The following is a 23,983-nucleotide window of genomic DNA, read 5'->3' as shown; positions in this document are numbered from 1 at the left end:
GGGATAGTATCACTGGACTTCTGTTTAAGACAGAGGCAACCTCCTTAGATACTCTGTTACATTGCGGTATGGCTGGTGAATGTACAGGGGGAGAAGATCATAAGATGACCAAAGAATGCAGGATAAGCCCATGGGCAAAGAGCTGGAGGCCATCCTTTAGGTGAGACCTGTCATATGAGCCCAGTGGAGCTCAACCTTTTAGAGCAGTGGACCACCACTTCCATCCAGTAGGAGAAATGAGCAAAGAGGGTTGGGGGAGAGAGGGAACTGCCAAAATCAGAAGGAGGGGAGGAGGAGGCTACCTCCAGTAAGCAGAACCTATCAGGAGGGAGGGTAGGAGAAAGGGAGGGCTGCTGATCTGTCATGCCATGGGCTGGATCCAGTCACTTTGTGGACCGGATCCAACCCACAAGCTATTGGTTGTGTATTATTGCATGAGGCAAGTTGAGGGTAGTAGGTCTGATGCTGCACTTCTAAATGTTGCATCCCTGCTTTGGTAAAAGAGCTAGTAGATGGATATCAACTGAACACCACTGCTGTTCAGGAATAAAATGTATGTTCTCTGCTGCTTTGTGGTAGCAGGCATTTTGTGCTGTAATCTGCCCTTCTCCTGTTACCAGCTGCAGAACACCTAACAGAAAAGGAAGCTGAGAATCTCATGGCTTGGATGAGAAATGCATTGGGCTCTCGCATCACCAGTGTTAAGGTGAGCATACAACAGGCAGATTGTTGTCTAAAAACGTGAGAGGATGATTCTCTGATTAAAGCGTTAAGGTACAGCTAGGACTTGAAAGATGTGCGCTCAATTCCTGGCCTTCCATAGATTTCTTTTATTGCCTTTGATAAGTCATTGACTCCATGTGCCCCAGTTCCAGATCTGTGAAATAGATTTTTTGTTTGTCTAGTAGGCATTTCAGGGCAGGAGACTGTTCCTTAGTACATTGTGTGGAATACCCAGCACCACCAGGGCTCGTAGATGCTATGAAGCAGAAATGATAAAATTCCGCCCCATTTCTCTTCTGCTAGAGCAAGCTGTAGCAGGGACATGACATGACACAAGTGGGTCTGTTCTTGGCCAGACCAGTGCAAGATCTGGGTAACCTTTTCAGCAATCCCTCTGCATAGATTCAGCTCTACTTTTCCTTGTGCATCTGTTTTGGGCATTGCTGTCTTGACTTCATGTGGTGTGTGTTGATTCAGATTATTTGGGTTCACTTGGGGTATTAGGGAGCAATTAGTGGATCAGTAGGTTTGTTGTTAGAACAGCGTGCTGAACTCCCATCTGTAAATAGTACAGTGAACTAATACAGTGCCTTTATCTTCTCAGCACTGTATGGACGTAGGAGCACTTCCGGACAGGAAGCATAGCATCCCATCTGTATAAGGGGACAGAGCAGTTAAGTGCCAGCCTTGGAGCAGCAGGGGAATCACTGCAGCACATAATACTTTGGGTTTTATCTAGTGCCCATCAGCAAAGGCAGGTAAATTATGGCAGAGGCAGAATTAAACCCCAGTTTGTCCAAATTCCCAACCATATTCTCAGAACTCAGTTCACTCAAAATGGGGCTGTTCAGAACAAAGTTTTCACACCCATGTTTGATGGTTCCTGCGCTGTGAGTGCTCTCTTATGTGGCTAAAAATACAGTCTCTGAGCTCTTTGTTCTCCCCACTGTCTTGGCCTTGTTCATTTAAATCTTGTTACTGTTTGCTCTTTCTCTGACAGGTGACTCCACGCCTAGACACCCACCCAGCTATGATCACTGTGCTTGAGATGGGGGCTGCTCGTCACTTTTTGCGTATGCAGCAGCTAGCCAAGACAAATGAGGAGCGTGCCCAGATCTTGCAGCCCACATTGGAGATAAATACAGGGTGAGGTGGGCCAGGGTCAGTGCCAAGAACTCCAGCTTTGCAGCTTTACTGAGGTGGGAGGGAACATACTGAATAGTACAATGATCTTGAACCAGCTGGAGTCTCAAATTGCCTTATTTGGGCTGACATCGCACAGCCTTTGGAACTGTGCATATTAGTAAATGCTGCCCTCTGGACATGCGTGTCCAGTACCTTGGGGGTCTCTCTAGCAGTAACTATCTGTATTATCTACATTGGGATGTATGGAGGGAGGGGGGAAGCCCATAGGAGAAGAGGGAAGAGAAGGGGAATTTTTTTTGATCATTAGGCATTTTTCTGCCCTGCCATGGCTGGTTATTCTTTCTGGGATATTTGGTTTTCTCATATATCCAAGAGGTGCCCAGACTCAGTGCTGATCTCTTCCTCTGTTGCAGACATGCTTTGATCAAGAAACTCAATCAGCTGAGAGACAGTGAGCCTGATCTGGCCCAGCTGCTGATGGATCAGGTGAGAGATGTGTCTGCTCTAGAGACATGATCATGCTCCCTACGATGGGATGTCATATCTGAGGGCTGTAAGGAGCCAGGATCACACCTGCATCGTTCGCCTTTCTAGTCATATTTGGTCAGAGGTGGCCAAGGTCCCTTTTTCCCTAGTGTGGTGGTACCTTTCAGGTACTCTTATCCTATTGCAGTTATGTGTGTTTGATACAGGCCTGAAGGTCTTCCTATTCACACGGTGAAATTTAAGCAGCTGGGGGAGAAAAATGAAGGGGCAAAGCAGAGAATTCAGTTTTGCTCACTGCAAGATTCTGAAGTTTAAGGTAACTCTTCCCAGAAATGGGAAGAGGATATATAAATCTGCGTGAAACCAGTAAGGACTCCAAAGGGCTCTTGCTGGGAGCTGATTTTCACCATACCATGGAGTGCTGGAGAGACCCTGTAGTCTGCGCCTCACCCTAACTTATGATCTTTGGAGCTATGTTCTATCTCCATCTCCTTCAGACCCAGTGTGCACATGTCCTCGGTGCAGGAGCAACATTTTTTCCATGTCATACCCAGGTTGCTCCTGCTGCTAATCAAGTTTTCTTGTCTTCTTCAGATTTATGAGAATGCCATGATAGCAGCGGGACTGAATGATGATCCCAGACCTATGGTGAGCCGTCTGAATGAGCTACTCACCAAAGTCCTTGAAAAGCATTGAGCTCAACTTAATACAAAGATCAAAATCAGGTGTGGTCCCTCCAGTTCCTCAAGCAAAGTACTTTAATCAACTGTTGCAACATCTGTCTGTTTGCAGGCACTGTGGTGTGAAATGTAGAATTCTCTGCAGCTCTGAGGGACATCCTGCAGGGTTTCCCCATGTGACACTTTATGGGTTGGTTCCAGTTATATTTGTCAAATTGTGACATTTCTCACTTGAGCCCAAAGATTCTAACACTGTATGGAGTCTAGGGTTGGCCTTTCCAAGCAGTTAGCATCAAGAGTCCAAAAGAGTTCAGGGTATATGACCCCATGCACCCAATCTTTGTATACCAGTCAGCTTAGCTTAGAATGCCAACTTCAGTGCTAAATAAATACAGTGCTCATTCAAGAAGTCTCCACTTCTGCCTGGCACTAAGGAGGTTACCAGGCACAGAAAGCAACTCTTGCCATGAGCATTTATAGGTGCTTCTGTTAGAACCATGGCCTAGCAGATTATTATTGCAAATAAGTCACCTGCTGGATGACTGAATTCTGCATCACTGTAGAGAGAGCGGGGTCATCCAGGGAGGTGATTTACAAGCTCACGTAGGTTTTTGGCCAGCGTCTAGGATTCCAACCTCCCTGATGGATGATTTATCCATCCCAGATGATCTTATCTATTTATATCAAATACATTTCTTCTGATTTCCGTGTGGTCTCATTGTTGGGTTGTCTTTTATTTTCCTGAATTTTGCATACCAAATCTGATGATGTGATGGTTCTTAACTCTCAGCCACTACTCGGCTCACAGGGTTCTAGAATTGGGCCTGGAAATTTTGGGCTAAGGATCCACTTATAGATAGGTCATGAAGGGGTGGAGGAGATGCTAATCAAGGAGGTGATTAAAGGCGAGCATTCAGCTATCAACCCCATTATTTTTGTTTTTAAGATTCTAGGAGCTAAACATTTTTTGTGGTGGCCATACAACAGAAAGCATCTAATTAATAGAAAAGCCATTATGGTTTTCCATGCTTGTTTCTCAGTTAGATCAGAAATAACTTGCTCAGTTTAAGATTTCTTTCTGACTGGCAGCCCTGTAAATTGTGTGTGGGCTCTGAATTACCCAAGGCCATTTCTGGTTTGTCTGTACATCACTGTATTCTATAAGTAGTACTTGCTGTCCTGCATGCCAGAAAATTGCAGCTCTTTTTAATTACTGATTGTCATTAAATGCTGTCTCCTATGAACTGAACCAAGGCTGCATAATTGCTAATATATTTATCTTTTTTAAAAAAAAGTCTAAATAGACTTATCCAGGCATTCTGTGATCAAAATCAGAACCAATAGGTAGGAATGAAGATTCATTACCAGATGCTGCACATACGCATCTAGACCTCATTGAATGTTTCACGATAAAATATTATTGGAGAAATAATATTATTGGAGAAATGGCTGTGATGCCTAGATTGTGTTGTAATGCATCACTTCTAAGTTTGTGGCAGTTTGGGTTTTTTTGGAAATAGACTGGAAAATGTTGTTGAATTTTTGATAGTAAGAGTTCTGTACAGATACACCAGAAGTAGAGTATTTATATGCATACCATACACACCTTACATCCCAAAATCAGCCATCCAAAATTGGAATATGCATTTTAAGTGACAGAGTTGATTTCTGCACTGCAGTTGAGGCATGGGGGCCCTACAATGGCTGATGGAGATTGTGCTTTCTTCCCGGGTGCATGCAAAAGAGGCAGAGTCCAATTCTCAACATTGCTCACCCAAAAACTACAGCTCCAAAACTAAAGCTTTAATTGTGTGACAGCTGTTGCTACTACCTCTCCTACATACAGCTGGGAACATTCAGCCATGGTGAACCTATGCTGTGGCAGGACTCAGGAAAAATCTTTTTCTCTTCATTGTCTTCCCAAAACAAGATGCACGTCTTACTTGGAGGTATGTGGTGAGAAAATACAGTATTATCCTGCAGGCTTGTCATCCAGAGCTTGCTAACAATGGTATCTTTTCTTTGTGGGGTATGGCAAAGTGGGGCTCCCCACCTACCCACAGTGCTAGGTTCCCCACTTGCCTTTGGGCATGCCACCCACCTGACTCACCTGCCATGCCTTGTTCTTAATTTAATTAAGATGTTAATTAAGGCGGGAGGCTGCCCATTCGTGCCCCGATGGCAGGGGGCGCTATCTACAGCTCCATACCTCCCCTACACTGCAGCCCATGCCTTGCAGATGGCATCCAGAGATGTTACTCACAGTGGCCCCACACTAGGCCCCAGAATCCACCAATCAGGACCCCTCTAAGATCCCTCCATTCAGGCGACATACCCCGCCCTCATTCAGGCTGCCTAGCTCCCTGAAACTATTTCCCCTCTCAGGCATGGTCCCCCTGGACCTTTGGCCACACAGACCCTGGCCTCACCTCCAAGGCCTGTTGGGACCCCAGGCCCTCAGCTCTGGGTGCCCCTCACAGTAGGCCCCTGGTGCTTTTGACCAGTCTGGTCCTGGCCCTAGCATTGACCAGTCTAGGGTACTCTACATGAGGCTTCTGAGCCTCTAGCCCCACTTTCTCCCTGAGGTCTGCCCTCTGGACTCTACTAGCGGGTGACCCACCTGGTTGTGGGAGCTGGGGTTAAGGTGCCCTGACCCGCCTTTCACCAGGGTGGTAACTGGCCTGGCATTTCCTGGGAGCTCCACCTGGCCACCCACTCACAGCAGGGTACAGTTTTAAGTTATGCTCAGGACCAGGAGCCTCCTAGCCATCCCCTACAGCTCCTCCCTTACCTCCAGATTGTTCCACGAAGTCTTGCAGCCAAGCCATCTGTTTATATAGGCAGCCAGGGATCTAAAATGGGTGGCTGCCACAATCAAGCACCTCCTGGCTGTTTGGCTCAGGTCTTAAAGTGGCAGGCACCAACAGTGCCCTGCCACATGGGGATAGAGAGAAAGTCAAAGAGAATACTGGGTGATCTAAAGCTTTGTCTCTAGGTCTGTTACAAACATGTTAGGTGTTAGACTCCAGGATTAACAGTGGTGTCTCCTGTGTAGTGCCTGCTTCCCTCAGGACCCCTGGTCGCTCCTTTGTCTGCTCTTGCCTGCCATGACTTGGTATTTTTTTCACTGGAGAACAGGAGGCTGCCCTGTCTCCTGGATAGTCACTGTCTCGCTGCCAAGTAGTGTACTGGCAACATGGGACCTTAGGGGTCTGTTTCATGACTACAACCTCCCCTCAAACCACGCCCATGCCTTGCAGGTGTTGCTGATTAATGTCCTATGCGTTGTTGGCCCATAGTCTCTATCTCAATCTGTTAATCAGTTGGTTTATCTAGCAGACCAGTGATTCCAGTCTTATATCCGGCTGTTATCTGGATTCTGCACCTTAAGAGCCCCTGGCCCCTGAATTCTTAGTCTGTAAAGGGAATCAGCCTCAGCTTCCCACACCTCAACCGGTTGTTTTGGCTTAATTAGAAAGTAGGCTTTTGCTTCCACCCAGGTGTGCTCCCTGGGGTTCTCCACCCCCCCTGAGCACCCTGAATTGGGACATCCTTCTCTTGCTAGCTCCTCCAGATTTAACTCCAATGAAAAGCATATGCTCTCCAGCTACAACATAAACTCTCAACCTACCAGCTGACTACCATGCTTCTTGCTTGTGGTCCTACTCTCTCTTCTGCCAAGGCTTCAACTTCGCCCAGGCCTTCCAGCTTGCCCGCAGCCAGGCTCCCCTCACCACCCGTCTTGTAGCAGTGCTCTTCCCCTTTCAGCCTCCCAGGCCAGACTGAGTACTGGGCTCATGCCCTGGCTTATATCTTATTCCAGCCCTGCCCCTCTCCAGTCAGGTGAGTGGCTAGCCCTTGCCCTGTTGGTCTCCCTGGCAACTTGCACCTGTGGCTCCAGCAGAGTCCTTATTGTCCATAGCAGGGCTCTGCCCTGTTGCTGTTCTGCAGAGTAAGTAGTTCTTCCCTTGGCCCTCCTATCCAGAGCTTCCCTATATCTATATCCTACCCTGGTCCTGCCCTTGTTAATGTTCTACCAAAGACTGTGCCCTTTCCTGGAAGGGGCATGAATTTTGTCTCCATAGGTCTTTAATCTTAGGGCATCAAGGATCCCTTAATGTCCTGAATTTTGCTTTAAAAGGGGGTTGAGCCAGCAGATCTTTAGCTCAGATGAAAACCTGTCTCTAGCCACTGTGTAAGAAGCACCAGTAGGCACTGTGCCTGAGGACACGGACAGATGTGAATTTCAGGTGCTCCAGTCCTGCTCTGATCTGGAGCACTTTACATTTGGTGCACTTCAGTTCTGTGTAGACATGCTGCTGCCAGTCCCACCCTGGAGCACTTCAAAATGGCTGCAAAAGCAGAGCAGGAATCCCTGCAAGCTTGTCAGCTTCTGGAGGTTCCCACGGTCAGTGAAAAACACAGGCAAATACTTGTAGGCTGTCTGCTGCCATCTTTCCCTTCCCTCTCTCCTCACTGCCAGGAAGAGCACTGGGAGGAAGCAAAGTGCTAGAGATACCAGAGGACTGAGCCACTCACTGTTGCTCCCTGCTTGAGGGTGCACCTATATTTTTTTTATTAAGGGTCATTTTCTGAAGTGTTTCTTTGGCTTTGAATATCTGCACACTCATTGGAGTGCTTCAAGCAGCACATCTGCTCATGCAGGATGCAGTTGTATTTGTGATTAAGGCTGTATGTCTCTCACTCTAAGCTGTATCACTGCAGTGCTCATTTGATTCCCTGTTTTTGACTCATTCCACACTGTTTATGGACAGAGATGTTGTCATACCAGAGATTTGATGAAGCGAAACACTGACTGCATATGCAGGTAGCAGCAGTGATATAATGAGAACAATATTGTGAGACATATGAGAAAATGGAAATGATCTGTCAGCAGGTTCTCACACAATAAGGGACAAGCCTACTTTGAATTTGCAAAGTCAAAGGAAAAGCTGAGCATGAAGAGGCAAGGACTTGTGGAGACAATCAAGCTCAGTGAAATTTTAACACACAACTTACCATACAGGGCAGGGGTGGTGAAATGAGATGTAGCAGGATTGGGTTGATAAAAGCTGCTGACCCCTGCTTAATGCCAGGGATACATGAGGTTTCCTTGTCAGCCAGTTTTGACTTGAAGATATCTCTGAAGAGCACAGCAGAGGCCTCTGATCTTGCGCATGGCTCTTCTCTGGACTCTCAAGCTACTTCACATCCTTTTTGAATTGTGGAGCCCAAAACTGGACACAGTACTCCAGCTGTGACCTCACCAAGGCCGAGTACAAGGGGAGAATGACATCCCAGGATTTGCTTGAGAAGCATCTATGGATGCAAGCCAGTGTTTTGGTTACTTTACTAGCCGCAGCATCGCATTGCAGGCTCATGTTCATCTTGTGGTCAATGATGACCCCCAAGTCTCTTTCTTCTGTAGTGCTAGCCAGCATAGCACTGCCGAGCCTATAAGGATGCTGCAGGTTTTTCTTCCCAAGGTGGAGAACCTTGCATTTTTTGGTGTTAAACACCATCAGGTTCTTGTCTGCCCATTTGCTGAGCCTGTCCAGGTCAGCCTGGATCACCCGCCTGTCTTCTCTCTGGTGTGGATGCTTTGCCCCAAAGTTTGGTGTCATCGGCAAACTTGGCCAGTCCGCTTCTGACTCCAATGTCCACATCATTAATGAAGAAGTTGAACAATATGGGTCCAAGGACAAAGCCTTCTGTGCTTCAGCAACCCTTCCTCCTTCCACTAGTGACTGAGGACAGAATAGAGGGTGAGGGGAGAAGTGCTCCTTCAGGAGCTGTCACCCCTCTGAGTGAGAAACCAACTTCAAGGGGAAATTCCATCAGGCTGATGCTAGCATATAGGGGTATGAATAGGGATCTGCCTAAATAGTACTGAGGTGAAAGAAAAATTGTGCCCCCCTCATGGCATGCAGCACCATTTTCACAGTCTTTTCCTGGCAGGCCCTCCCCTGAATGATTTGGCCAAGGGGCCTGGCAGTCCAGCTCCTCACCATTGATTAGCCAAGAGGGCTGCCCATCAGGTAGCCCCACTCCTTGCTGCTGATTGGCAGAGGGATGGGGGTTGCACAATGGGCAGCCCTCAGCCAATCAGCAGCTGGAGGGTATGTGCTACCATCTTTGCTGCTCCCCTTCGTGGTGATGGCTTCCCTACCTTGTCCCCTCCCATCCCCCCTCTGCCCTGGTGGGCTGTAAGGCTAGCTGCAGCAGCTCTGAGGACTGCTAACTCCCACTGGAGAGCCAGTATTTTATTTTTAGTACTCCCCCCCGGGCAACTCTGTGCCAAAATTGCAGGGATCACCACTTTCACAAGGTTTGCAGAAACCATTTTTTTTGTGGTTTCCATGAAAAACGCAAAATCGAAAATAAGGTAGATCTCTAGGTATGAACAGCTGGGACTGGATAAAAACTTAGTCTCCATCCTGGCTAAGTAGAAGATTTGGCAGCTTTTAACATGCTCTTCCCAGTGCTATTGGAGTATAAAGACCAAAGGCTCATTTAAATAGTTAATTTATATGGCCTTTTTGCAGTTATATATACAGCTTGTTTCTTGGTGAAAGTATGAGTCTCCTTCTTTTGCTGGGTGTCTGTGGGAAAAGACTCCATTATGTAACTGAATTTGCCATTAAACTTTTTACCTGCACCATTTTGATCCAAAGCTCAAGTTAGTATCTGCCAGAAACATTGGATTTAGTCAAAGTTAAAGGAGCAGTTGGTGAAGCCAACCCAGATCTGTTTCCCCTGCTTCAACCCATCAAATGAGGGGAAAGGGTTATTAAACTTGCCCAAAAGAAAGAATGTGAAAGCTTTTCAAAGTGAGACTTCAGAAACAATAAGAACAAAAGGCTATTACAGCAGGGAGGGGGTGGAGAAGGAAGATTCAGCTTGGCTCTTAGTGATATTTCTTTGTGTTAATACAATATGTGGCTTTTTTAGTCTGTTATGGGAAACTAATCAGTTTATGCAGTCCAGGAGCACTTTAAATTACCTTAGTAGCATGCTTCAGGAAAATACAATTGTGAAGGGTGATTGGTATTAAATCGCTCCTATTTTTTTCAGAATAAAGTACCAAAAATTTCTGCCAAAGGGGAGGTTTGTTCCTTGGAAAATATGCATCCCTCTTGCTCTCCCAGGAGAGAGAAAATTCATCCCACAGCATCATCAGATTTAAAGCTCTGTCCATAAGTGGTACCATCCTTTACCCTACTGCACCTGTTACTGAACTGAGATGTAGATAGTAGTCTGGAAGGTTTATAAAACAAGGAGACAACTGTCAAATGTTGCAGACCTTAAACCCCTATTCCTATATAGGTCTCCAGAGAAAGGGGTAGGTCTGCTCTGGACAACACTGCACAATTAATTGCTCTGTTGTTCCACACAGGGTCATCATCTGCTGAATGCCATGCTGTCTGCCCTTTAGCACCCCAGTGCTGCTAAAACTCCATGAAGTGTACAGAAGGGAAGATGTACAAGTTTACCAGATTAAGGCAAAACTGAATCTGCTAAACTTGGTATAGAGGGAACAAGAATATGAGCTATCAAACTTGCCCATTTACTTACCATCACAAATGTGTGTTTTGACTTGAATGACCATTGTTGACAAGTATGGAGCCAATTTGTATTGGCCAGACAAATATCATATATGTTCAGTTGGAGGTTATATTCCAGTAATATAGATAACTTATTTAAGGGGAAAAAGAAAGTTAAAAAAAGAGTACAGGTTTCCCTCGCTTTATGCTGTACATGTGTTCCTGGAAAGTGGCAAATAACTCAAATTCGCATAAAGGGAACCCACTTAAAATGCAACTAACAGGGATATGTTCCAAGATCTCGGCTGTACTGACCCATTTCTACTGCTTTTACAAGACAATGTTGTGGCAGGCCAGTAGGGGGTGCTCCTGCGCTGAGCCACCCATCTCACTGCGCTTGACCACCTTCCAGGCTCCAGCTGCCTCTCCGGGGGTGCCTTATGTCTGGCTGACCCCCTTCCTGGAGCATACCTGCTAGCCTGGGGTTAATGCTGCCACCACCCAGGGTCTGGAGTGATCCTGGCTCTGTGCCCCCTGGGAAACACAGGCCTAGTAGCTCTTGAGGGTACTCAACCCACTTTAAGAACTTGGGGTGCTTCCCTCAGTCTGAAGCACAAATAGTGGTCTCCCTTAACCAAACTAAAGGTACCCCAAGGCATTATCTAGACCCACTCCCAATAAGTCTCCCACAGTAGGTACAAAGGAGAACTTTATTGGTTACAAGGTGTAGGTTTGGAATAGGGTACAAGGTAGACCAGTATCAGAGAGATACCATAAAGCAAACTGGAATGGCTGGGTAGCCTTTGATCACACATCTAAGTTACTGAAAGCTATATGTCTAGTTAGATCTCAGGTAGCTTACTCAATGAGTATCATCCAGAGGCAGGTGGAGATTCCCTCTGGAGGCAGGCAGTTCATTGATCATGAGTTTCAAGAAAGAGCAAGTTTCAGATGGTCCAGCTTCTCTCTCTCAGTTCTCACCATGGCTACTGCTCCTCCTGGGCAGTCCTTAACTTATATGGACCTTATGCCCTCATTTACCTGGTCCAATGGAGGCCAGCTGACCTGTTGGCTGCCAGCCAACCAATTTGAAATACATCACTGGTTGCCAGGTACACTGGTATTGCTCAGAACAATAGGGAGCCCAAGCCCTTCACCCAGGTATGTGATGCCAGTCCTGTAGGCAGAGGGAGCAGGTTACCCCCCTTTCTCAGGAATGTATCCAGCTCAGGTTACAACTTGGGGTTACCTAAAGAGCCCATGGGATGTCTGCCCTCTGCAGGGACCACATTAACCAAATTGTCACATAGCAGTTTTTGGGGAGAGACAGAGGTGGCATTCTGCACAAATGTTGGTACTCAGCAACAGCAGACAATATACACAAACACAGGGCACTATCATAATGGGAATTGCAACTACAGAAACATATCGCAGACAATGAGAGGAGCACAGATCCACACAGGAGACTATATTTTGGTGCGCGTCACTCGCAATGCACCACACAAAGGAGCTGACTGCAGGCTTTTACCACACCGATTGCATATGAGTGAATTTACCTTGCATATAATTAATTTTTGGTATAAAAAGGGTCATTGCATAAAAATGAATTTGCACATACAGAACCTGCATAAAGCGAGGGAAACCTGTAGTAGTAGTAAGAAAGAGCATAACAAATAGGACACTGGATTAAAGGAATCAACCCTTTTATCTTTAAACCAGCTGTGTGAAGTTGGGCAAGTTGTTTCTTCTGTCTGTATTGCTCTATTCCTATGCTCTGTCTTGCTTTTTTGGTTTAGATTAGTGGTCTCCAACCTTTTTAAGTCAGAGATCACTTTTTGAATTAAGCAATCCGAGATCTATTGTGCACTGCCAGTCCTCCCCGGCCCTGGCCCACAGGTCAGTCTCTGGGGAGGGGACAGATTGTGGCAAAGGGAGAAAAAAATCATTGGGGAGGTGTGCCTCCCCCCCAGCAGGTAAGTCTGTGGGTGGAGTGGGGGGAGGGGAAATGGCCATGGTAGGGCAGGGGGGGTGTGCAGATTGAGGCCCCAGCTGTGAGGGAGGGAGTGAGGTATAGGCAGGAGCAAGGGCTGCAGTGAATGGGGCCCTGGCCAGGCCGGGTGGTAGGACACACAGAGGCCCAGGGGGCACATGCCCCCCAGAGCTTCGCTTGTACCCCACTCCTCCCAGCTCCTGCTCCTACCTGTGCCCTGCTCCCTACCTCACCACAGGGGCCTCGATTTGTCCCCACCCCACGGTAGTGAGAGGGGGAGCATGGCTGGAGCAAGAGCTGACCCTGTATGGGTGGGGCGCAGGACGGAGCCGCAAGTGGTTGGTCCAAGGCGCTTGGGGAGTGGGGGACAAGCAGTTTGGGAGGGCACAGGGGCATGTGCCTCTGGATCTGCACACAGGGTGGGGCGGGGCGGGGCGGACTGGACTGGGGCCAGGGCAGGCTCTTCCTTAGGGGCTTGCCCAAGCTACTCTGCAAGCTGGGGCCTGTTTGTGCTGCAGGCCCCAGCTGCGCTGCACAGCAGACAAAAGACACCATTGCCAAGCACTACCACTGCTTTATTGCTCTGAGCTGCTGATCCCAAGCTGGGGGCAGCCTGTGTCAGCTACGTGGCGCCAGGCGTGGAGGCAGGACTGGAGCAGGACAGCTGTCTGAGAGCGGTAATTTAGTCCGGGCGGTGGCAGCACTCCTGTGCAGCTGCCCTGCTCTAGTCCTGCCTCCATCTGTGGCACCAGATGGCTGACAGGCCACCCCCAGCTCAGGACCAGCAGCTCAGAGTAATAAAGCAGCGGTGGAACAGCGGCAGCGCTCAGCAGTGGTGTCTTTTGTCCAGTGTACAGCAGAGTCAGGGCCCACGGCACGAACAGGCCCCAGCTTGCGGCACAGCTCAGGTGAGCCCCCTGGGAAGAGACCAGCTCTGCCCCAGCCCCAGCCTGCAATGGCCCCCAGCCCAGCTGGCGTGCAGATGTCTGGGCATGCACCCCCCGTGCCCTCCAGGGCTGTGCCCCACCTGTGCAGGGTCTGCCCCTGCTCCAGCCACACTCCCTCTTACCACTGCTACAGCTGCCCATGCTCCCTGGCATTTGGGGAAGGCACGTGCCCCCCCAGTCTGTGTCTGTGCACAGCAGAGGTGGCTGCAGTTGTGGACTGGGCTTTGCCCTGCCCCGCTGCAGCCGGCCTGGGAGCAGCTCGATGCCATGTGCCTCCTGCTGCTAGGCTGAACCTCATCCCCTGCCCACCCAGCAGGAGGACGCATGTGGTGTCAGGCCACCCCCGGGCCAGCTGCAGCAGGGCTCCAGGCACAAAGCCCAGCCCGCAGCAGCAAGTGCCTCACCCTGCACACAGATAAGGGGACATGGGTCCCCCAGGGCCTCCACCAGGGTGTGTGCAGCAGCGGGAGCCCCCCTGCATGCCTGGACAAGCTGCCCAGGTTCCAACCCTTACCCAGCCTGGGCCCCGCTCACCTGGTGGCAGGGGGCATGGAGGGGGATCATCCCACTAACCCAGCCGGCCTGGTCACGTATTCTGCCGCTCCTGATTGTAGAACCCCTGACAGTGGATCTCAGTCTGGGGGGACTAGGACAATTGACCGGTAAATTGCAGTCCACTGGTTTAGATTGTCTCTGCCCTGAAGAGTTTACATTCTAGATATTTGTACAGCACCAAGCACAAGAATGCTGTAACTTTGTTTCTTGTGGGTGTTGCTATTCATTTGATTTCTGTGATACCCTTTCCAATGAAGGCTCAGGGTGGATTACAACATGAGAGTAACTTATAAAATCAGAGGGTAAACAAGAGAAAACAACTTAGAAGGTAACTAGAATATCAACATAAAACAGAAATCCTTTAAACCAGGGTGGGCAGTGCCAGGTCCATCCGTGATCTGGCCATTGGGCTAAATCCAGCATATAGGACCGGCACAGCAGAGACCTAGTCCAGCCGTGGTGGGGAGTGCAGCCTGATGCCAGCCCAGCTGCCCACAGGGATAGGAGGTGGCTCGGCCCCAGTCTGAATGCGTGGGGGGATGGCACAGCCCTGATCCAGGGGCAGGGAAGGGGGAGCATCCTAGCTCTGATCCTGAAGCATTGGGGGCGATGGGGGCAGCACAGCCCCAGTCTGAGTGCATGAGGGGCAGGGAGCAGCCCAGCCTAGATGCAAGGGGTGGGGATAGAGTGGAGCAGCCCCAATCCAGGCCTATAAGGGTAGGGACCAGTCCGGCCCTGATCCAGATGGGTGGTGGGAGTGGTGGGGGAGAACAGTGACAGGGAGCAACTCTGTCCTGATCCTGCTTTGCTGCAATGGCTCAGGTGGGGCTGGATCTGCCCACATGGAGCTTCAATAGGTCCCCCACTGCCAAATTTCCTGATCAGTGGGAATCTCTGAGGGTTGGATGTCATGGCTTCCTGGGCTGGGGGTTGAGCACCCTTGCCCTAAACAGTATCCCAGCCTAGTTTCTTTGCTTCATGCCTCCTCAAAGGTCTTTCAACCCTTCCAAAAGATGTTACAAGAAGTTACAATCTCCTTTATGAAGAAGCCATTTTTGTACCCAAATTACAATTAGAAACAGTAACAGAGTATTTAAAAGCCAGTTAATAAAAATGCCTCTTTTTTACAGTAAGAGCATCAGTCATTTTGCTGAAATCCAGTCACTGCAGCACTCAAGATATGAAATTTAGCTTTACTTGTCACTAGTTTGGACTCCTACTTTATCCATATTAAACTTTTGCAAAAGTCCTAAGTTTTCCATTTAACACTGAACACACAAACCAGCATTCAAAATGCAGTTCCAATGTATGGAAAAGACCAGTGCATCAGTGGTGATTATGAAAAAATGCAGTGAAAAAGAAAAGTCTAAGCTAGTGACAGGTAAAGCTAAATTTTATACCTATCTTGCGTGCTGTAATGACTGGATTTTAACAAAATTGCTAATGCTCTTACTTTAACAGAGAGGCATCTTTTGTCTCACTGTGGAAGAATGTCTGAAGAGGGACCCTGGAGAGGGTTCAGAGGAGGGCCACTTGCATGATCAGGGGGCAGCAGGGCAGGCCCTGTGAGGAGAGGCTACGGGACCTGAACCTGGTCAGCCTCCACAAGAGAAGGCTGAGGGGGGATCTAGTGGCCTGTTACAAACTAGTCAGGGGGGATCAGCAGGCACTGGGGAAGTCCCTGTTCCCCCGAGCACTGCCAGGAGTGACCAGGAATAACAGTCACAAGCTGGTAGAGGGAAGATTTAGGCTAGATATCATGAGGCACTACTTCACAGTCAGGGCGGCTAGGATCTGGAACCAGCTTCCAAGAGAAGTGGTGCTGGCTCCTACCCTGGGGGTCTTTAAGAGGAGGTTAGATGAACACCTTTCCTGCCATGGCAGGGGGTTGGACTAGATGATCTACTCAGGTCCCTTCCGACCCTAGAAACTATGAACTAAACATGGTAACAAGGCTAGCAGCTATTTTTTCTATTTAACCTGAAGGAGGGAGAACAAGTGAAAAATCCAAGATGCTTGTGTAATATTTAGAAAGTTTTGTTTGGGCTGGTTTAGTTTTTTCAGTATGTATAATGCGAGACAATTATACATTGTATAAGAGTATCTCCTCCAGTATTTTTGTGTGTTTATCAGAATATTCCTCTTAATCCAACTGCTCTGACTGCAGCATAGCAGTTTGTGAACTGTCTCTTACATTTTAAACATATGGTGCAGTCACTGTCCTAGCAGTCGCTGGATATGTACATAAATGAAAGTCATTTAGAATGTTGCTACTACAATGTCTCCCCATAAATGGTAAATCCAAAGAAATAGAGATTCTTTTAAAAGTTAATTAGTGTTTCTTTGTTTAGAGGTGGGCTTTACCTTTTTTGCTGATTTTTGTTCCTGTGTACGTCTTCAGTTGACGTGTTGCAATGAAACCCAGTTGTGCAATGTGATTTCCCTTGCTGGCCAGTCTTACAAGAATGTCCAATGTTACATTCAGAGCACTGAGGAAACTCTGAAGCTACTGCAGCAGGCTGAAGCCTTGAAAAGTAGTTGGCTTCCAGTGGCTGAGAGCCTCAAAAAAAGGAGGCCAAATTCAGTCACGTGCCTTATTAATATTAGGTAATTAATATATGTAACACACATGGCTCCTAACGTGTTACATATATGAATTTAGACTGGCCACGCATTCAAAGTAATAACACCATAAAAACATATATCCAGCTATAAAAAGAACCAACCAGTTACAAAGTTAGTGCTTGAAAGTGTGTAACAGCTGGTTTATGTCCAGCTTTAAGTTGAATGTGTTGCTGGGCTGTAGCATTTTCATTTCTGCTTAGATCTGGATATTCACTTGCAGGTTGTGGGTGCTGTCCTAAAACAGTCCACTCCACCCTCTGGGTCACATCTGCTGCTCATTCAAAGATGAAAGAACATCTGTTATTCATAAGATGGCTCCTAGCATTTTTTTATTGGTCACAGGTGATTAGCACAAGCCATAAGCCAGGAGCTGCACTTCCTTCAGTTTAACACCACAGCTGTGTCTTCCTGGGGTAGTGAACAAAAGAGTAAGTCCAGGTTGGAAAGAAAGCAGGTGGGACGAGGGATGTCCCTGAGACATTGTTTCCTGGGAGAATCGCTGCTCTCCCCGGGGAAACCAGAAGCCTGCAGAGTTCGGGCTTGTTTCTCCTACTTAAAAAGGCGACTCCGGGAGAAAAGTGGCCCGTGAACAACCAGGATTTAGTCACTGGGGAGTTTCTCCTCGGACAACAAAGACCAGTACAGGCTGCTCGCTGTCTCGCGAGTCCCTACCTCGCACCTCCCTCGCTCCCCCCTCAGGAGCGCAGACCTCGCTCCAGCTGCTGCTGCTTGTGGTGGCAGTGGGGACGGGCTTGAGGACAGCGGCTCCCGAACGGGGTGGCAACCGCAGCAGGTAAGAGGGTGGTTGGGGCCGAGCTGAGGAAACGGGCCCATGAATGGGGCGTGCGGAGGAAGTCTGGGAAGCGCTGCTCTACGACTTACTCCCCGCGCTGGCAGGGCCAGCCCTCCCCCACACAAGCCCGTGGGCTCCGCGCGGCCCGTGGCCCTGCCCCGAGCAGCCGTTACCATGGCAACTGCGGTACCAGCGGGCCGCTCCGCAACTGGCACAACTGCCGCTGCCCGCGGGAGACTTTTGCGCATGCGCACGCCGTCGTACGGGCCGCAAGACCCGAGGGTGGAAACGGGCCTAGCTGAGGGTTGTGGGATTCCGTCCTGGCTCTGCGCATGCGCACAGGGCTCGGCGTGGAGATGCGCATGCGCGTGGGTTCGAAATTGGCCCTACCCTGTTGTTTGACCTGCGGGGCGCGCGGGAGAGAGGAGCGGATGGACACGTCCCACCGAGGAGGTCAGAGCCACGGTCGGGGCGCGGGGAGCGCAGGTGTCGCGTGGGGGGTGCCTTGCCTTGCCCCGCCCGAACCTGCTCGCGAGCTACGAAGGTCGGGTGCCCTCCCGTCCTGACTGGTATCGTGACGAGTTCCCACGGGACGGTACTGGGCGGCGATGTCATCGTCGCGCCCGAACACCTCATGTCTGTGACGTCACCCGCTGCCAGCTCATAATGCCGTCAGTGGATGAGAGTGATGTCAGTGTAGCATAATTGCGGCCTCGCTGGGATAGACCGTTGTGAACCCAGCGGTAGCTTTGCAGGGCGCAGAATTGTTTTCAGTTACTCCTGCATTTTTCATGCCAATGTGTCTCAAGATTAGCCTCATTTAGGTTGACTGTTGAGATGTTTAGGTCCTAACTTGACGAACCATAGCAGTAATACTGCAGGGAAAGCATTAGTATGTACGAAAAACTAAGAACTCAGTATATATATTGACGGGGCAGCTTGAACTGCTAATGCCTTTGTATATTATTATGTCAGTATAAAATTTGATGATGTAGCCACATATGCAAACTGTGTGTATTATTCATCACCCCATCTCAGAAGGGTATTGCAGTTTAGGGATGCAAGGAGGTTAAGAAAGAAAATTAGAGGCCTGAAAGCACTCTCAGATGAAGAGAGATTGAAAGGATTGTGCCCCTTTATCATAGGATATCATAAAAATACAGTAGAATGTAAATTATCCTAACACCAAGTATTCAAACACAGGATATGCTGCTCACCTATGTAGTGCCAGGGAAAAGAGAGACAACTTATGGCTGAGGAAAAAATTTAAATAATCAAAACAAAAATTGCATATGTATTGCAGATATTCTGCTTATAAATGTTCATTTAGTATGTGTTTCATTAACCAAACACTTTGATTCTTATGAGCATGTTTTAATCCCAGATAGTGTGAATAATTGACTCTCCATTTAATAGATTGAGCCTTAGGAGTAAAAGGTTGAAAACTGATGTTTTATGATGCAATAACATCATCCCTTAACATTCCCAACGATTAGCAAAATAGATTGAGCTCCTTGGCTAGGGACACAAATTACACGTTAACTGGTATGTGATAGGAACCTGGTTCAAATCTGTAACCCAGCAGAAGTTCAGTGCACATAAATCACTTTCAGAATGACTGAAACCAATTTAAAATTAACCTGGATGGATGTAGTATCAGACTTAACATATTCAGGTTAAATTGGTTTATTGAACTTCTGTCCCAGATCCCCTCCAGATTCAAGTTCACTCACAGTCCCCCAGCATCCCAGGATACATTGCATCTTCCCCTTGCAGGGTGGGTGGGCTAACCTTGGTCCAAGCTGTCTACTGCTGAGCAGGGAGGCATGCTGTAGTGCCCCCCGACTTCTGGCCTTGGCCACTGCGGAATCAAAAGTGAATGTCTGTTCACTTGCTTATTGCTTCTATCTGCACAATTTAGACTAACCAGTGAAGTGTGAATTGATTCAGCCTCTGGCTTTTTGACTGACTGTACTTAGCCCTTAGGTCTCCCATTTTCTGTTCCTGTAATTATTTCAGTGGCTTTTCTCAGTATCCCTCTTTAATTTTTCAGCATACATGTTGAGTGCTAGATGCACATTTAGAGTAGCAATTTTACCACCAGTAAATACAGTGGTAATAACCCTTCTCTAACACTCCTCACTGTTCCCATGTTATACTTCTAAGAAGTATGTTCCCTCTGTATATCATTGTGTTGTACAGGCAGCTCGCATTCACCTAGTTTCCTGTAATGAACCCCACATCTTTTTCAGTCTCTGCTTCCCAGGATAGGTTCTAACATCATATAGTCATGGCTTGTATTCTTTATTCCTAGATGTGTAACTTTTACTTGGTGTATCGAAATATACATTAATGCTTGTCCCAGCTTTCCAAATGATTCAGATTGCTACCTATCAATGATATATCCTCTTAAATATTTGCCAGTTCCCCAGTCTTTGTCACCTTCATCTTTACAGTGATTCTGTGTTTTCCTGCAGGACAGCAGTAAAAATATTGAACAGCAGTAGGGACAAAAATGGATCATGATGGGACGCCACCAGAATCTCACTTGGTTGATAATGATTCCCCAGTTATGAATACATGAGACTTATCAGTGAGTTAGTTTTTTAATCCATTTATCGTGTGCCATGCTGTTTTTTTTATCCTGGTTGATCAATCAAACTATTTAACAGCACCAAGTCACATGCCTAGAAAAATATAAGTGGATTACCAACACTGTTACCTTTTATCCACAACATGTAATTTCATAAAAAGATATCAAGTTAGTTTAACAAGGTTTTCATAAAACCTTGTTGATTGGCATTATTTACCTGAATCCACAGTGACTTTGAGTTTAAGATGATTTCTGAAACATTAGATTCTATACATGGAAAATGATAATTTTGTTATAATTTTCCATGTATAGAATCTAATTATTGAGGGGTTATCTTATATTTGGGCCTCCCACTGCTGCAGGGCACGTGGGGCCAGGGGTGCGTGTGCTGGTCCCTGCCTGTACCGCGGTATGGGTGGGGGGTGTGGGCATGGCGCTGGGAGCAAATGAGCGTACAGGAGCCACTAACAGCTGGGCGGTGCCCTGGGGCCAGCACTAGTGAGGCCCAGAGCAGGGTGGCAAGAGTGCAGGGCATGGCTGACAGGGCACTATGGAGTCAGGCTGGGCTGTGCCAGCAGGAAGAAAGGGGAGCCACCCTGTGCTGGGCCCCACCGGAGCTGGCCCCGGAACACTGGCGCTGGCTGCTGCACACTCGCTTCCAGCCCTACGGTACAGGCGGGGACCAGCGAGCACAGCCCTGACCCCGCGCACCACATGCTCACCTGTCTGGGCGAAAGGATCTTGGCTGTTGCTGGCTCCCACGCACCTGCTTGCTCCTGGCTGCATGACCGGACTGTAGGACTCACCAGGAGCCGTCCTAGCCTCAAGGACTGGAGCAATTGGCTGTGATCCTCCCCTGCCCTGCCGTCCACTCTTACCTGAATTTCCCGCTCCAGTGCAAGCATGAGCAGCCCCACGGTCCCAGCTAGAAGTCTCTGCTAGGCAGGGGCTTCTGGCTGAGGGGGCAGGGCCTGTTGTGCCTGATAGGAGCATCTGTGAGACTTCTCTATTGACCTTGCGGTTGACTGAGGTGAGGTGTACTTCCCCCCCTAGAGATGGGTGTACTTCCTGTCTAGCAACTCTACCTGTGGCTGGCACCCGGAATATGAACTGAGTTCAATTTCTTCCATGAAGAAAATAGTAAAGTAAATGATTAGGGGCCTCAGGAAACTTTTTTAGGATGAGAGAGTAAACAGATGGGAATAGGTGAATAATGAAGGGGACATGACAAATAACAAATGATTTAGAAAAGATGGATCCAGGAGCCAATTTTGTTTTTACTGTCTCATAACAGAATAACAAACAGTGAAGTTAGGAAGTGCAAATTTAGGAGGGATGAAAGGGTGCTTTCTTCTATATGACATGACTCTGACCTTGTATGTGATCTCTAGGGATCCTGGTTTCCCCTGATAAAAAATATCGCAAATTCTCTGATAAAAACCCCAAAAATCCATAATTAAAATGAAAGCCCCCACTGCCCTGTTGGTGCCCATCACTCCCTCCCCTCAGCCTCCTAGCTCTGCTGGTGCTCCTCACTTCCCCCCTCCCACAGCCACCTAGCCCTGCTCCTGCCCCTCACTCTCCCCCCTCCTATACCTCCCCTGGCCCTCCTGATACCCCTCACTCCCCCACAACAACCCCCCAGCCCTGCTGGAGGGGGCTCCCAGCTGGCAGGGCTGTGAGGCCAGGGACCTGGGTCTGCAGCCTCCCACCTCTGGCAGGAGGCAGCTGCTGCTGTGAAGTGGAGCCCAGCTCCCTCCATTGCTGCCTGCCCACTGCAGGCTCAGGTGGGAGGGGGGGGTCTGCTCTCCGCTGCAGCACGCACTCCCAGGGACCAGGGGGACCTATGCTCCCCACATCTGTGTGTGGGGTCTGTGCGCTACCTGCTGCAGCCTCCCATCCTACTGCCCTCCCTAGGGCCTCCACAGCCCAGCGTGTGTGACCCAGCACTGCAGGGAACAGAGGAGCAGCACAGGAAGCTGCCTGGCGAAGCGTCCCCTGTCTGCACGGCTGCAGCAGGGACGGCAGCACCGGGATGTATACAGGAGATACAGGCAGTGCAGAGCTCGCAGCAGCAGACAGCTTCCTGTGCCCCCTGCCTGACTGCCCTCTTCCCACTTCCTCCAGCTTGCAGAGGGGTCATCGCAAAACTGCAACATTCTTGGGTTTCTCTGGTAAAATGAGAAATCCGCATTTGCCTCCGGTAAAAGGTAACATCCACAGTTTACTCCATTTTTCTGTGGGAAATGGAAAACCTGGATCCTTGGTAATCTCATAGCCCCATGTTAAGTATATTACGTTAATGGAATATGCAAAGTCTCCGTTTGCAAAATCTGGCATCTTTAGAGCTGTGTTCCCCATCTTGCAAATAGTTATGACAAGAAGGAGTAGTTAGCATATAACTGATTAAGTTTTACCTTTCTCCCCTTTCTACTGTGGTTCCACCCTGTGCTCTTGTTAATCTTTCCTTGTATGACATCCCAGCATGTGCTTTTCTGATCATTTGAGATCAGTTATATTAGGGCTGGAATGTAAGTGCTGCTGTTTTTATTTTATGTTGCTAGTTTGCCTGGTTTGGGAATAATTTAGGATTCCAAAAGAGAACAGACTATAATACTTAAAAGGATCACTTTGCAAAACCTATGCCAAGAGGTGAAGGCAACACTTTTTTCAGGCCATGCCACAGGGGTTCTAAGATGCATGTGATAGCCTCAGCATAATTCACGTTAGGATGCCACATAGGACAAAAGCCTGCAAATCAAGACTCAAAACGGAGGAATATAATAAAAGAGATCTATGTCAGGTTTATGTTCTTTGTGCATTTCACCCAGTGTGCGTGGAGCATTGAACATAACAAGATGTTTCAGAAAGTAATGGCAATTTCTAAACAAAACCATTTTGTGTGCAATTATCATGTACTGGCCCACATTACTTCTCTATACATAGTCATAATGTATGCATTTTACAGTGTTCCCTATTGCTGTGTAGTTTTCCACTCATTGCACACACAAATATTTTATTTTCTAATTGCTGTTACTTTCTGAAGCACCCTTGTATAATGTAAAAGAAAAGGTGCTGGATTTGTTTGGTATTTGGAAGTCACCATTAAATAATGTAACAGCAAGACTATATGTGAGCTCTCTTTGAAGCCTCAAAGACTTCAAAGATTCAATTTTTTTCTCCATGCTGTCTTTGTCTTAGAAGAAAATGAGCAATTTATAGTGATAACTGCCTGTCTCAACGTTCTGTCCAGGAAAATAAGTTTATGAACTGGTCACAAAAAAATTCATTTTCTGTCTAGCAGAAAATGACTGTAAGATTCTCAGTAAAGTCTCTGCAGGGTTGAGTGACTGCTTTAAAATACATAAATCCATTAACATCCGTAATTGCTTATAGGAAAGACTGAGCCATGAAAGTGTGCAACCAGCATTCCTTTGCCTTGTATGTGTGAAGCCAAGCCATTTGAGAAAACAATCCAGCTTGTGTTTTTCCTGCATTTTGAGTCTTTTGCTGCTCAGAACTTTACTGGAGAAATTAAGCCACAGCTGCTGCCATTCCAAAGGAAACAGTTTGAGGATTGACAGAAATAGAATTTTGGGGCAGTATAAAACCTCCTGTAAAATGGTCAGGCCCATATAGTAGGGTGTAAATTGACCAGTAGGGTCTCTAGATTTTGTTATCATAGGCAATTCATTGTCATAGCAGCAACAATGAGTTTCAGATAGAGGTGGTCTACCCATGTCAGAAAACCCATGTTGCCAATCTGGCAAGTAGCATGTGTAGCTGCTATATTGGAATTCAAGATGGCTGCCATGAATTTACATTTTGGTCAATATTTAAGCCCCCAGTAGGGTTAGAAAATTAATTCATAGTTTCATAGTTTGTAGGGTCGGAAGGGACC

The 23,983-nt window shown here is 47.8% G+C and overlaps 2 protein-coding genes across 2 annotated transcripts in view; both read left to right on the top strand.

Annotated features, from left to right (window-relative positions):
• The window catches only part of TRAP1 (TNF receptor associated protein 1), a 66,040-nt gene extending 61,723 nt beyond the window's left edge, over nucleotides 1–4,317 (top strand). The window contains exons 15-18 of the mRNA XM_019507549.1: nucleotides 621–706; nucleotides 1,724–1,869; nucleotides 2,283–2,355; nucleotides 2,950–4,317. Of these exons, the coding sequence (XP_019363094.1) occupies nucleotides 621–706; nucleotides 1,724–1,869; nucleotides 2,283–2,355; nucleotides 2,950–3,051 (407 nt within the window). The 3' untranslated portion in view covers nucleotides 3,052–4,317. The remainder of the gene's footprint in view (nucleotides 1–620; nucleotides 707–1,723; nucleotides 1,870–2,282; nucleotides 2,356–2,949) is intronic.
• Nucleotides 4,318–17,839: 13,522 nt separating this feature from the next.
• Nucleotides 17,840–23,983, top strand: part of SLX4 (SLX4 structure-specific endonuclease subunit) — a 47,813-nt gene continuing 41,669 nt past the window's right edge. The window contains exon 1 of the mRNA XM_019507548.1: nucleotides 17,840–17,942. The gene's annotated coding sequence lies outside the window, so the exon portion shown is untranslated. The remainder of the gene's footprint in view (nucleotides 17,943–23,983) is intronic.

Source organism: Gavialis gangeticus, unplaced genomic scaffold (genome assembly GCF_001723915.1).
Source record: "Gavialis gangeticus isolate Ggan-Ray unplaced genomic scaffold, GavGan_comp1, whole genome shotgun sequence".
In the NCBI taxonomy this organism is placed as follows: Eukaryota; Metazoa; Chordata; order Crocodylia; family Gavialidae; genus Gavialis; species Gavialis gangeticus.
Note: the sequence above shows the minus strand (reverse complement) of the source record. Positions and strands in the feature narration are given on the sequence as shown.